This window comes from Grammomys surdaster, unplaced genomic scaffold (genome assembly GCF_004785775.1).
Source record: "Grammomys surdaster isolate TR1022 unplaced genomic scaffold, NIH_TR_1.0 367, whole genome shotgun sequence".
Taxonomy (NCBI): Eukaryota; Metazoa; Chordata; class Mammalia; order Rodentia; family Muridae; genus Grammomys; species Grammomys surdaster.
The window spans coordinates 6,278,870-6,294,112 of NW_021604786.1; the positions used below are offsets into that span (position 1 = coordinate 6,278,870).

Here is a 15,243-nt window from a genome sequence, read left to right on the forward strand (position 1 = left end):
GAGAGAGAGAGAGAGAGAGAGAGAGAGAGAGAGAGAGAGAGAGAGAGAGAGAGAGAGAGAGAAGTATGTAACTGTAACACTAGTCACAGCATTATACACCATAGCCAAAAGGAAAAAGCCAAAATAACCTTCAAAATGGAAAATAAAATGTAGTATAAAACAATGAAACTCTCAGACATACAAAAAATTAAATTCTGGCATATGCTATATGGGTGAAATTGGAAGATGTCATACTAAGTGAACAAGCCTTTAAAAAGGGTGCTGTGAAATTTTTATTATGTGCAATACCTAGTGTAAGCAAATCACAAAGAAAGTAGAACATAGGTTACCAAAACCTGGAGTAGGTGAGATAAGGAAACTGACAGGGCTCTCTGTGAGATGATAAAAAGACTGTGACACTGGGCAGCGGCGACACCTCTGCAATACTGAAGTGTGTACCTACAAGGTTAAGGTTAAAGTTTCACTGTTTGGTTCCTTTGACCAAATGCAATGGGGACAAAGAGGTTGAAACCAGTGGCTGATTCAGTTTAAACTGCTAAGGGTAGCAATGCACACAAGCACAGGCAGGAGCAGGTTGTTCTCTATGAGCTGGAGGCCAGCCTGGTAACAAAGATGGGTTCCAGGCTACACCACTATACCTTTTACAGGAGGATAACAGTAAAGGTCTGTGTAAGTAGACATTCAATATATGCATTCTGCCTGTTCACTGGACCAACTTTAATGTCCTACTGGCTCAGCTAATTTAACTTGTCCTAAGACAATTGACAACTAAGGTTAACTACTTTTCTGGTATCTGACGATATACACTTCATTTTGCTTTTATGCACTTTTGTATTTCTTAGGGGTCCTTTCCCCCATCAAATTATAGATGTATAAAAACACAGAATTTTAGTACAACAGGAGCTCACAACCTCCAACTTATCAGCTATTATCTGTGAAGGAGAACTGTCTTAACTTTAGTCAGAGGTTAGGAGAGATGAATTTTGGACAGGCTAACAGAGGTATACTTAAAAGTGTTTTCTTTGTTGTTTTGTTTTTAATTTTGAACTTAACTTTGAGCAAATCTATGTCTTCAAAATAATACATTCTATACAAAGCAAAGTAGACTGCTGGGAAAGGACAAGCGAGGAACATCTTAAGCTGCTGAGTTGTCTGCACAGAAAACAAATGCATGGCCTTCGATGAAAGCTTTCTGTCTGTGTGGAAACCATAGGGACATTGCACACTGACAAACCAGGGAAGAAAAAAAGAACTTTAGTCTTGTAGTTAGATCAACTGTAAGTAATAAAAGAGAAGGGTGTATAAATATAAGATATTCTCCTGTGACTGCTCACTATGTACAGTGAAAACACTCAGCATCTCAGTCTTTGGGGAGAGCTTCTTGGCTTTGCTCCTGCTAGCTGTGTGAACATTAGCATCATGAACTCTTCAACCTGGATTGTCCCTTTTCTCATATATTTGGCTCCACATATTCTCACCCTTTCTCCTCTTCCTAGATGTTGAAAATGGAATCTGAAGAATCCTATATGGCTAACATCATACCACACAAAAATGTTTTCAAAATTATAATTTTTAAAAGTATAATTTAATACCACAAATTAAATGTAATTTTAAATAATATAGTTGAGCTTTAGTAAAACTTTGCATTAGATAAAAAGAATTTTTTGTTTGTTTGTTTGTTTTTCGAGACAGGGTTTCTCTGTGTAGCCCTGGCTGTCCTGGAACTCACTCTGTAGACCAGACTGGCCTCGAACTCAGAAATCCACCTGCCTCTGCCTCCCAAGTGCTGGGATTAAAGGCGTGCGCCACCACTGCCCAGCGGTAAAAGGAATAAATAAATATGATCATCCTATTTTGACTGGTTAAAAAAAAAAAAAAGGCAGGAAATCTTTCTCAAACACTAACTAGTGGTGGTGTAGACTCTTTGGAAATCAATGCCTACAAGCATAATTCACATACTTTAAATTCTTAGCAACACAAATAACTAAGGGGGACACTGTAATCATAGAACATTTAGAGCAGCAGAGAACTAGTGTAGCAACTTCGGCGTCTCATCTGAGTACTGCACAACAGCACATATTCGAGGCAATGTTTAGCCAGAGTAACCTGTCCCTGGCCTCCATGGACCCATGTCCAACACGATTTGCAGTCATCTCAAGTCAGAGTCTTAATGGAAGCATATATGCAACTGTTGGCTTTGAGATCAACTGAGTTTTAGGTTTAATGTTTCTTCTTTTAAGAGACCAAAACAATCATTGTTTAACTTGATATTAACTTATGAGGCCCTAATAATCATGTTTTATAATTGCTATTGAAATCAGGACATTATGAAATTAGGTAGGTGGAGGATATAAAAAACAGAATACACACCAAAAATAGTATTAAAATACAACATAGCAATTTTTAAACACATACACACACACACACACACACACACACACACACACACACACACACACAACTTAGGTGAGGAAGCGCAAGTTTAGTAGCTAGTTCTCTTGTTTTGTGGTCCATTTCATTATCTGGGCTTCAGCTAGGCTCTAGCATTGCAAGCTGTCATTTTCCAGTAGAAATGGGATAAAGCCAAGAACTAACAAGAGTGGCTTCCTGCTTTGGCTTGACCTAGCCCACCCCCAGGCCATGCCTACTCAAGGATGCTAATTTGAACCAACCCAATAATCCATCAGCGGTCACTTCCCAGTACACTCCTGGCACAACATAGATGCCATACAGCTGCAGTGCTCGGATGGGACTCACTTCATTTTAGAAAAGTACTTCTAAATTCCACTGAACTGCCAACATGAACGCACACTGGAAATGGACAAGGGAGGTGCTTATGAAAATTTAGGGAATGTGCTTAATTCCAGCGAAAATATCATTTAGAAACCACAGAAAAACAGGATAAAAAGCTCTGAGTAAATGCTGTTTAATCTAGTCTTGGTTTTCTAGTTTGATAGACTTTCTCACTTGTATCTAGTACTCCATAACTCAAAAGTTTCTTCTTGAGATAAGCCCAGTTTTAGATAAAATCCTTCTTCTCTCAGATTAAACCAATTATGGTTTTTAACTTGACTGAGTTACTGTTGCTCAGAAATGACTGCTCCCCCTTCCCCCTTAAGCAACTTCACAGTGCTAGGAAGGAACCTCAAAGGTCCTTTAGTACAACTATTTCAAGCAGTGTTTAAAGGCTTTCCCCAGGCCAAGATAACACCTTCACAAAGACTCCCCACACAATGAAACAAGACAGAGAGGTTCAATGTCTAGCGTCTAACTCACGCTCCTTCTGCCTCAGTCTGAAATTACAGATGTGGGTCTAGCACATTAGAATGAGAACAAGTATTAACATTAAAGTTTGATTGGGGAGAGGGGGAGTGGGATCGTGTGTGTGTGTGTGTGTGTGTGTGTGTGTGTGTGTGTGTGTATAGCCATCATGAAACCTGACCTAAATCTGCCTCTGAGAAGGGGGAAAGAAGGGAAAATAAAGATCACTGTACAAAATATACTCTATAATTAGACCCTGACAATAGGTTATACTGGCAGCTGAGAAACTTGCTGGGTACAGAAATGATGGTACATGTTCTGAAGAAGACAAAACATGAAAATGAACAGACAGAGGTGAAGGGCTGCCCAACAAGTGTGTGAATGGCAGGAAAAGAGCAACCATTCCATGTAAAAAGAAACAGCTACCTTATTAAGTAAGTGAGAAGCTGTTTAACAGATTTCATTTCAGCCCTCCTAACCACCCTGGTATACATGATTTGCCTGTATTTTATAAATGTGAAAACTGTTCAAGTAAAAATTTTTAATTCTTTTGCAAGTCAAGATTTTAAGTCATGACTAAAATAGAAATCACTGCTGTTAACCACTGTGCCTGTATTTAATCTCTACAGTAAAACATGTTCATCAGTTAATTAGCTTCTTGATACTGCAATAACCAGCATTCCTCTGTTAAAATACATCATTTCTTTACACTTACTGGTTGAGTGGGCTTAACGATCTTTTCCCTCTTTTACCTGGCCCTTGCCTATAGATGTAGTATTATGTCTACTACTAAACACACAGACCCTTCTGTAGCAAGGCTGACAATCCCAAGGTTTCCTAACCCTCTCTCCTTACCACTGATCACACTGTCAATCTGGAGAGTGTCTTTTCATTTTATCCTTAGTTTTACTTTCTTCCTCAGACTTTATAACCTTTAATCCATTTTAGTCTCCACTGGCTTCACATTCCTAATGCCCTAACTAAGCATTTTTGACTCTTTAATCAAGTTTACGTCAAGGAATTTCTCTTTATTTGGGAAGACAAGGTCTTTCTTCCCAGGCTGGCCTCAACTTTACAGCTGTGTTGGTGCATACCTGCCAACCCAGAACTCTGGAATGGGAAGACTGCAAGTTGAAAGCCAGCCTGGGTTATATAACAAGAGTCTACAAAAAAGAAAGGGGAGTTTGATAAAATACATCTTTTAATCTCAACTCCCAACTTTAACTGTAGTATCTTAAAATAAATTTAGCTGCCCTTTCTCCCCTCAGGGCAAATCTCTGTTTCCCACTGGAATGTTTATAGCATGATATCCACATTATGATTCATAACAGCAACAAAATGACAGCTATTAAGTAGTACAAAAATAATTTTATTGGGGGAGGGGTGGTCACCACAACATAAGGAAGTGACAAAATTAGTAAGGCTGAGAACCACTGCTCTAAAGTGCCTGACTCTACTATGAATTGGATGAACATTTTTTTTGGTTTGAAAAACCAAGGCTAGGCATAGTAGTACATGCCTCTGATCCCAGCACTCACAGGAAGGCAGAGACAGGTAGATTGCTTAGTTTGAATTCACCTTGGTCTACAGAGTGAGTTCTAGGACAGACAGAGCTACACAGAAAAACCCTATCTTGAAAAAGAAAACGAAATAATACAAAACAAACAGTAAGTTTGAAAAAGGTGCTCATTTTCTTAGCTCTCTAAGAAACACCATCTTGTTTATTTTATTTTGGAAACTACTAACTGTATGTATCATCACAGCATGTTGAGGAATAAATCTACTTATAAATTATTAGGAGTTTCGTTACCAATGTACCATTTATATTAATTACATAATTCAAGAAAGCATAGCATAGCCGGGCGGTGGTGCCTTTAATCCCAGCACATGGGAGGCAGAGGCAGGCGGATTTCTGAGTTCAAGAGTTCGAGGCTAGCCTGGTCTACAGAGTGAGTTCCAGGACAGCCAGGGCTACACAGAGAAACCCTGTCTCGAAAAACCAAAAAGAAAGCATAGCTTAGTTCTGACCACACCACTCATTAATTTTGCTACTTGGCTATTCAGAGGCTAGACTTTACTTGAATTTTCTCCTCCTGATTACAAAGTAACTCCAAACTCTACAGCAACAGTGGCAGAAATTCCTAAGAAACAAATGAGTGTTACAGTACACCTGCTGAACTGTTGCTGCCTTATCCTAGCCAACTGTCTGACTATTTTTAGTAAACCAGTTGTGCTAGGTAACAATTACCTTAGGATATCCTGAAATCTCAATTTATGTAATAAAAAATGGTGGGTAAATTATAGGTTGAAATGGGCTGGAGTACTGGTAGAGTGCCTGCCTAGCATGTGCAAGGATTTGAAAGAATACAGAATGACAAATCTACAAATGCAGCCCAATGCAAACATATATGAAGACTCTTGGCAGGTGGTACTTAGCAGGGAAAAACTGTGACTGCTCTTGCACAAAACTCAGATTTGATCCCTTCTACCCACATAGAAGAACACAAGCCTCTGAAGCCTCAGTCCCGGGGGGGTCTGACTACTTTCTCTGGCCATCAGGCACCAGGCACAAATGTAAACAAAATACCCATACACATTAAAAAGATAAAACAATAAAGACTCATCAGGCCAATGTGCTTGCCATGAAGCCTGACAACTTGAGTTACAATTCAGGACTCACGGTGGAGAGATCAACTCCTCTGACCTCCACAGGAGAGAGATGGCTCTTGTGGATCCACACAAGTCATCAATAACAAGCAAAGACTTTAATCCGTGAGCATTCTCTAGTTCAGGAACCAACCCAACAGCCCACTGTGCTACAGCCCTGTGGCTCCAGCAACCCTGAACCTATTTCCTGAGTGCAATGATTTAATGTTTATACACGACAAGGAGAAAAGAATTTCATTTCTAAATCTAATAGTTCATTATGGTTCAGAATTTCAAATACAAAGATAACAATTAAATAAATTCTAAAATGACTATACCTTATGCAAAGGAAAACACCTAAGTATTGTATTATACACAACAGATAAAAATGGGATATAAAGCCGGGCAGTGGTGGCACACGCCTTTAATCCCAGCACTTGGGAGGCAGAGACAGGGTGATTTTTGAGGCCAGCCTGGTCTACAGAGTGAGTTCCAGGACAGCCAGGGCTACACAGAGAAACCCTGTCTCAAAAAGAAAAAAAAAGAAAAAAAAAAAAAAAGAAGAAAAGGGGGGGGGGATATAAAAGGAAGTAAAATATCTAGAAAGGATTTTTGGTTGTTTTTGTTTTTTAAGACAAGGTTTCTCTGTGTGGGTCAAGCTATCCTGAAACTCAGAGCTCTGCCTGCTCTGTTTCCTAGGTGGATTAAAGGCATGTGCAACCACTGCATGCCAGGCTATCTAGAAGCTTTGGCTAGTGCCCTCTGTCTCACTTTTCAAAATTACAATTAAAAGCAGAGGATTGTCCTGAATAATAAAGGTGCTGTAAGCATAAACATCTTCTTGTCAATCCGCACTACTATAGTAACAGAAACATTATGGAATTAACACAAATACAAACATGCTGATCAATGGACTCAAACTGAGTCCATAAATCCACACTTAAAAACAAAAAAAAGGCACAAACACACATTGGAAAAAAGATTATATTCTGCAAATTGTTGTTGGTCAAACTTGAAGGCTGTATACAAATCCACACTTATCACCCTGCACAAAACTCCACTCCAGATGGATCAAAGACCTCAACACAAAACCAGAGACACTGAATCTGATAGGAAAGAAAATTCAGAATAGCCTTGAACTCCTGGCACAGGAACTAAAATCAATAATTAATAAATGGGACCTCATGAAGCTGAAAAGCTTTTGTAAGGCAAGGGAAACCATCATTCAGACAAAGTGGAAGCCTACAAAATAGAAGATTTTTATTAACTATACATCCAATAGAAGGTTAATATCCAAACTATAAAGAATTCAAAAAACTAGATAGATATCAAGAAAAGAAACAGGAAGGTGGTAGAGGTGCCCGTCTTTAATTCCAGTGCTCTGGAGGCAGAGGCAGTCGGATCTCTTGTGAGTTCCTGGCTACCCTGGTCTACAAAATGAGTCCCAAGACAGCCAGGGCTACATTAAAAAAAAAAAAAAAAAAAAAAAGACAAAAACCAAACCAAAACAAAAAAAACACCCCTATCTCGAAAAACAAGAAAACAACCCAATTAAAAAGTGGTACAGACCTAAACAGAGAATTCTCAAAAGTGGAAATTTAAATGGCTGAGAAACACTTTTTCAAAATGTTCAACACATTTAGTCATCAAGGAAATGCAAATCAAAACTACTCTTAAGATTCCATCTTACACCTGTCAGAACGGCCAAGACTCAAGTGACAGCTCCTGCTGGTGAGGATGTGGTTACTCCACTCACTCATTGCCACTGGGACTGGAAACCTGTACAACTACTATGGCAATCAGTGCGGAGGCTCCTCAGGAAGACTGGCATCAATCTACCACGAGATGCAGCTCTAACACTCATGGGCACGCACCCAAAGGATGCTTCCTCTACCCAGAGACACGTGTTCAAGTATGTTCGCCTCTGCTCTATTCATAATAGCCAGAAACTAGAAACAAACGAGATGTCTTATAGCAGAAGAACCAAAGAAAATGTGGTATATTTACACAATGGAGTAATGTAATAAAGTATTACTTAGCTGTTAAAACAATTAAATCTGCAGACCAATAAATGGAACTGGTTGGGGACACACACACACACACACACACACACACCCCATGCTGGGTGAGGTAACCCAGGAGCAGAAAGACAAATAAGGTATGTATTTGCATATATGTGGATATAAGCTGTTGAGTCAATGATAAAAAAGCTACAATCACTGAACCACAGAGATTAAATATAAAGTAACAGAATTTGGAAAACAAATAGATCTCCCTGGAAATGGGAAAAAGATAGTTGTGGCTGGATGGGGAAAGCACAACCTGTAATGGGAAGATCAAATAGGAAGGGGAAAGAAAAAGGAAGAGACAGCTAAAATTAAGAGCCATTTGAGGGATAGTACAGAAAGTTAGTAAGAGCAGAAGCGTCCTAAAATATATACATATATGAAGGGGATCTAAATGAAATCACCAAGTAATGAAGACAACACGTACACAACTCATCAAACATGGAGATGTTGTGCTGGAGCCTACTTCAGCCCTCATTCCCATATTCTAGGTCTTGGCACAGGAAGGTGCATGCTACCAAAAGAAAAACAAAAACATTAAGTTAAAAACATGAAACTTGGGAGGCACAGGCAGGAAGACCTCAAGTTTGAGTCCAACCTGGTCTACAGAGTGAATTCCAGGACCCGCAGAGTTAAACAGACAAATTCTATCTCGAAAAAATGGAAAGGCGGGGGCGGGGGGCGGGGGGAGGAGATGATGGACAAACCCCGACACAACCCCTCCGATTTACAATAGCGTCTTGCCTGCAAGATACGCTATAGCAAGGATAACACAACGGTTCTGGGAGAAACCAACCAATATCCGATTTGCCTTACAGCCCACTCCGTGAAATGAAACCCACAGCCAGCACTGATTGTGACGCTGATTGTGTGACCAAATACCAGCCCAGAGACCTAGGGCGAAAACCACATAGTATTGTCCAAACTTAAAAAAACGAAAATGGGGCTGGAGAGATGGCTCAGCGGTTAAGAACACTGACTGCTCTTCCAGAGGTCCTGAGTTCAATTCCCAGCAACCACATGGTGGCTCACAACCATCTGTAATGGGATCTGATGCCCTCTTCTGGCATGTCTGAAGACAGCTACAGTGTACTCATATAAATAAAATAAATAAATCTTTAAAAAAAAAAAAAAAGCCGACAGTGGTGGCGCATGCCTTTAATCCCAGCACTTGGGAGGCAGAAACAGTCGGATTTCTGAGTTTGAGGCCAGCCTGGTCTACAGAGTGAGTTCCAGGACAGCCAGCGCTACACAGAGAAACCCTGTCTCGAAAAACAAAAAACAAAAAAAAAAAGAAAAAGAAAGAAAGAAAGAAAATGAAAATGACTGCTAATGACATTCTGCTATACTAATATATCAGCTGTCAGCGACGCTTCCTCCTGCAGCAGACGGAAACAAATATAGAGATCCACAGCCCGATGCTAAGCAAAGAGTTTCAGACACTCAGTAACACTAGATGGAATGTCTCCATCAGAAAAAAATAAGTTTATTTTAGTATTACCTCTTAGAAACCTGTTTATTTTCTAATGAGAGACAGAGAGGGGACAAATCCAGGTGGGAAGAGGGAGAAGAAACTGTAATCAGAACATAGTGTGTGTGTGGGGGGGGGGGGGGGTCTATTTTAGATTAAAGGGGGAAAAGCAGAGGATTGGAATCTCTGAAAAATATTGGACTATCAAAGCAGATCAAACCATATAAATTATGAGTAATATACAATTTTCAGGTAAGAACTAATCTCTTCTATACCCTATATGAAGCAACCAATCTGAAAACTGCAGGTGTGTGAATGGCTAGTCGCCAAATTTATGACACGCTGATTTCGAAATCATGCTCAAAGTTCAATGTTCTGTCTTTACCATTTAAATCTGATCAAAATAAGTTCAATCAAACTTAATGGAAAAAAAGGTAAAATTTTGTAATAACATTCTTAAGTGGAGCAAAATAAACTATAATACAACCAAAAAGTTTCAAATACAGAAGCAATTAACCTTCCCCACCCTTCCCCACCCTACCCCAACCCCGGAAAAAAAAGAGTAGCAGAGCTCCCTATTTCCTTTCTGTGCCCTTCCCCCACCTATGCTTCCAAGAGGAGTAACTGCAGCTAGGCATGATCAGGAAAACTAAGTGGAGGAAGCAACTCCTTTGTGAGCACAGGAAAAGAAAAACAAAATAAAATTAGAAATGCCAAAGATGTTGCTGCTAAAGCCATCTCTAATTAAAATGCATTTAACTGCAGGTCTGTGAAGTATTGGTTCATTTTTTTCCTCCCCAGTCAACATTCTTTCCAAAATAGTGCAAACACCCACTTTCATGTCACCTAAAAACTGACCAGAGAAAATAATTTAGTATACGCAATCTGATCTCTGATATACTGAAATGAGCCCTTGAAAAGGGTAGACTACAAAGCAATGACCTGAGGACTGATTAATCCTTGAGTCATCTTCTTAGATAATTTCCCTACACTGTATCTATGTGCTCACTGTTCGTGTGTGTATATATTTTGGATGGTTTGGGGGCTAGAAAGATGGCACAGTGGTTAAGAATACTATCTGTTCTTATGGAAGACAGGGGTTCAATTGCCAGCACTCACAAAGAACCTCATGACCCTCAGTAATTCCAGCCCCTGCTCTAATACCATCTTCTGGGCTCCACAAGCACCACATGCACAATGGTGCATAGACACACCTGCAAGCAAAACACCAGACCATGCTTGTAAAAAATAAAATTAAAAGGGGAAGAGGGCACGCCTGTACAACTGTTAACGCAAAATAAAGTGAAACCTACTGTCACAGAACAGAATATTGAGAACTCAGGGATTGGAGTGAGGGGTATCAGGTTTGGAATTGTTTTTTAATATGAAACTTCAATTTCATTGCTACAGACTAAAACTTATATGCAAAAAAAAAAAAACCAAACAAACCAAAATCATTAACAAAAAAGCATTGTTAAGGAAAAGATAAGCACCTCTCTTCTTTACCTAAGTCATTATTAAAGGATAACTCCAACTTGATTAAAAAGAAACAGCTTTATAAAATTTAATATCCGAAAACAATGTGACAGTAAGTTGCAAGCTAGTTAAGCGTTCAAACTCCTTTAGCCACAATTACAAACTAGTTAAGCAATCTCTTGGATTTATGCACGATTACAAGATAGTTAAGCATTCAAACTCCTTCAACTTATGCATGATTACAAGCTAGTTAAGCATTTAAATTCCTTTGACTTATGCATGATTACCTTCTACAGCTGAGAGATGTCAAGAAAGTAAAAGATGCCATGTATAAGATGGCAAAAATGTAAGGCACTCCTTGGATAATGGATTACAAAAAGAATGCTAGAATAAAGTCTCTTTTATTAAGGAAGGAAGGAAGGAAGGAAGGAAGGAAGGAAGGAAGGAAGGAAGGAAGGAAGGAAGGAAAGTATTTTTTTCTACTCTTCAAATATGTCTATATTTCACACATTTGGATAATAACAAAAAAGGAAGTTAAACCACATTAGACCTCTGTCAATGTTTATTCAGCATGCTAAAAACATATATAAGCAACATCTATAAACTGAAGAAAAGCATGTTGATATTTTTAACAAGAATTTTTTTAAAAACCTAAAGAACTATTGTAATCAGGTGAGGTTGCTCAAAACCCGTAACAACAGTACTGGGGAGGCTAACATGAGGTTCATAGGTTGTAGGACAGGCTGGGTGATAGGGTTAATCCTGTCTCGAAAGAAAGGGGGGCGCGATTGTAAATAATAACTTTCTTATCAAACTAACAAGTTCTCAAAGTCAAGTACTCTTAGGCTAACATATTTTTTTGGGAAAACATTAATTATTAAATGTCAAAAAAGCAACTTCAGAGAATCCCCTGAGTTTTCATAGATACAGAATTTGTCTGGTCCAGATGTCTGTTTACACCTATCTATTAGGAAAATGGTCTAGATCTCTTTTGAACAAGATCAATCAAACAATTCAACAAACTATATAAACGTTTAGCTCCTGTGCTTTTGTTTTTATTAAAAAGAAAACAAATTACCAGAATCTGAAAGAAGTTTCTAAGTGGGGGTGTGGGGTGGGGGCACACAACCTACAAATGTTAGCACATTGTTCTTAACAAGCATGTTGCAAGTAAGTAGGCCACCAAGACTTATATAACTATTATATTTCAGATCCAAGCTAAATTTCCATGGTGCAAATAATGCAAGCAGAAAAGAAAACCACTATGAATTGGAGATAGCCCTTATCTCACCTAGATGCACATTTAGATGACTTTTAGAAATGAAAAGAAAAAATGGATACTAAGGCCTATAGTAAGTAGACAGCACTCACAAAAGCAAACTAAAACCCAAGGGGAAAGTACCAGCACCTCTACTACTAAATTGGAGTTAGCTGTGAATTCTAGTCAGAAATGTAAGCCAAGAATAAAAGCTAACACACCAAAAAATAAAACAAAGTAACTACACTGTGTAAAAAAGAAAGAGAAATAGCAGTAAAAGAGAAATGTAAATCTATGTAAGACTCAAAATAGCAAACAATTTCTATTAAAACTCCCTTATTGTTTCAGCTCCAGTACAAGTCATCGTTCATTAACTCAATCCATCTCGTTCTTCCCACAGAAACAATTAACTGTTCACTCTTTATAAGGAAAAAAGGCCAACATCATTTTCTGTTTAACCCAATTACAGTACTACTTAAAACATTTAACTAGAAAAGAATTTGCAACAAGTGTGTTTCTATGTATTTAAAATACTGAAGCTAAAGTCCAATTATAAAAATAATTTTTTTAATTTAAAAATTGCAATAAGCTAGAAGATTAAGAAAAATAGGTTATTATTGTCTTTTACTTTGCTAAAAGACAAAGGACTTAATTTTACTTATCATGATATCTACATGTCTCTGTGTATGTATTGCACATGCCAGGAACCAGCCAATGCCAGAAGAGGGCATCAGCTCCCTTTGAGCTGGGCTATAGGAAGTTGTGACTGCCTCCTGTTGGTGCTAGGGACTCCTCCAGTCCTCTGTCAGACCCCCAAGAGCACTGAACTGCTGACACGTGTCTAGACAGCCACTACCTCCTGCCCCCCACAAACATATTTTTCTGCTTTCTGAGACAGTTTTCTTATGTTGCCCAGGCTGACCCTGAATGAGATTCTCCTACTTCAGTCTCCTACATTCCAGGATAATAGATATATGAGTCACCACAAATAGTTTAATAGTGGTAATGAGTTTCTTTACATAATTTAAATCTAATTGTCTACTGGAAAACATATTTCCCCCTAAAATGCATTTACTTAAGCTATTAAAGTATTTAATTGTAACAACTTAAATTTTTCTCTTTAAAAAAAGTGAGACTTAGGAAAGCAAGTGACTATCCTGGTCAAAACCTTGGGTTTGATACCAAATCATGCAAACCAAACCACATGAACTAACAAATGAGTATACGGCAAAAACAAACCAAACCCTCAAATACATTTATAGATAGGTCCAGCCCTTTACCTTAGAGAACTAGAGATGAAGAAAAGTAAACCTGGTGTCTAGACAATTCTCTACTAACATGCAGCATGTCAAAGACTGCTGTGTTCACTCCTGTAATCTAGCAACAGCCAAAATGTTCCTGGTTCACAAAGTCCCAGCACAAATTTATTGATAAGTAATGTTATAATCAAAATATACTGAACGCCCTTACTTCCTCATATACCTAAGGTGTTAAAAAAAATGATGTTTAAGAATACCTGAATATGAATGAAACGTAATGAACAAGTGGTGTACTGTTTCTTACCTGGTATGGCTGAAAGGCACTATCTTCTGTTAAAAAATCCAGTTGCTTATCTATAAGGAATTCTACTGCAGTGATAGAACTGGGGATGCTATTTTCAACCAATGGTTTGAAGGTCTGTCAAAAAAAGAAAGAGAGAGAGAGAGAGAAATTCTAATGGTTATTTTCTGGCTGTTATCCCCAAAGTGTTGTACAAAGGAGTACATAGCAAGCAATATAATGGTTAAATATCATTGACACAATGGAATAACCTAATGTTTTTATTCAAACCATAGAATACTTTTAATAATTAAACACAACTACGATTAATAAGCTAAAAATTATACTGTGTTATGCTACAGACTATTTTTGAAAGGGGACTACCAAGCATACATGTAGATGTTTCTGCTTAATCCTGAAAAAATGAAAAGGAGTCAAACACATTTACCCCCTCTTTTGTCTTAACTAGAGAAGTTAGCCTCATTTTCATACTTAGATTTTAACTGAGCAGAAAGCATGACCTAACCCCACCCCATCTTGCTCCAAGAACCAATACAGATGCAGTTACTTCAAAGAGAGCAGAGGGCAGCGGAAGACCTCAGTGAGGAAGAGCAGTCTCTCCACCAGTACTCTCCTGTCTCTAGCACTGTTACAAAGCAAGTCTGAGGTCACACTGCAGGCAGGGAGGTGGGAAAGTTAGAGGAAGGAAATAAGAACATCGTGTTTGTTTTCTTAAATGACTAGCACCAGGTTCTCATTCTTAGCAGAGTCAGACTCAGTAAGAACTAAATGTATTCATGCATCTACTACTGTTTGTTCTTAAAGCTTTAAAATGAAAAGAAAATAATACCATCTTAAAAATTGTGGCTTTCCTATGAAAGAATCAAAATCTGGAAAATGCAATTAAACAACAAGGCTTCTAAATTGCCTATGGGTATATCAGAAGAAAATGTCTTCAGGACAAGGCAACATGAGTACTATCTGGACACACAACAAAGTGCTGACCAAGTATCTCCAGGATCCCTAAAGCTGCCGGTGCTCATGCTCACCCTTTCTTGGAGTTATTATGACTCAAAGAAATACAAAATACTCTGGTTTTTAAAAAAGTCAAGATTTTTAGTTTGAAGGGGTTGTCAAAGAGCTAATTTTCTACATTTAAGAAATTTCTAACAGGACTTAAGTGGATTCATTAGAATCTGTATTTTAAACGTATCTCATTTCTACTCAATATTACAATGAATTCCTGAGCAAATAACATTTTCCTTATTTGAAAAAATATTGAAAAATTTCAGTATGTCTCTCTAGAACTACCCCCCTCAAAAAACATACAAAACAAAATCGGTCTCTTGCATTTACATTTAACATTTATGATAATTAAACCTAGTTACAATAACTTTCTGCTATGTCCCAGCATGGTCTTTTAAGTACAGAATGTTCAAAATACTTTGTGTGAGAAATTAATTTTCAAAATAGAAAATTCCCGCATTAACTGGATATCTATCATTGCCTGCTACCAATATTTTCTA

General features: G+C 38.2%; 1 protein-coding gene across 5 annotated transcripts in view; it reads right to left on the reverse strand.

Moving 5' to 3' along the window:
- Jmjd1c (jumonji domain containing 1C) overlaps positions 1 to 15,243 on the reverse strand; it is a 140,450-nt gene that overhangs the window by 57,761 nt on the left and 67,446 nt on the right. For all 5 annotated transcript variants that reach the window (XM_028780266.1, XM_028780265.1, XM_028780264.1 and 2 more), the window contains one exon: positions 13,742 to 13,855. In XM_028780266.1, coding sequence (XP_028636099.1) covers positions 13,742 to 13,855 — 114 coding nt within the window. The remainder of the gene's footprint in view (positions 1 to 13,741; positions 13,856 to 15,243) is intronic.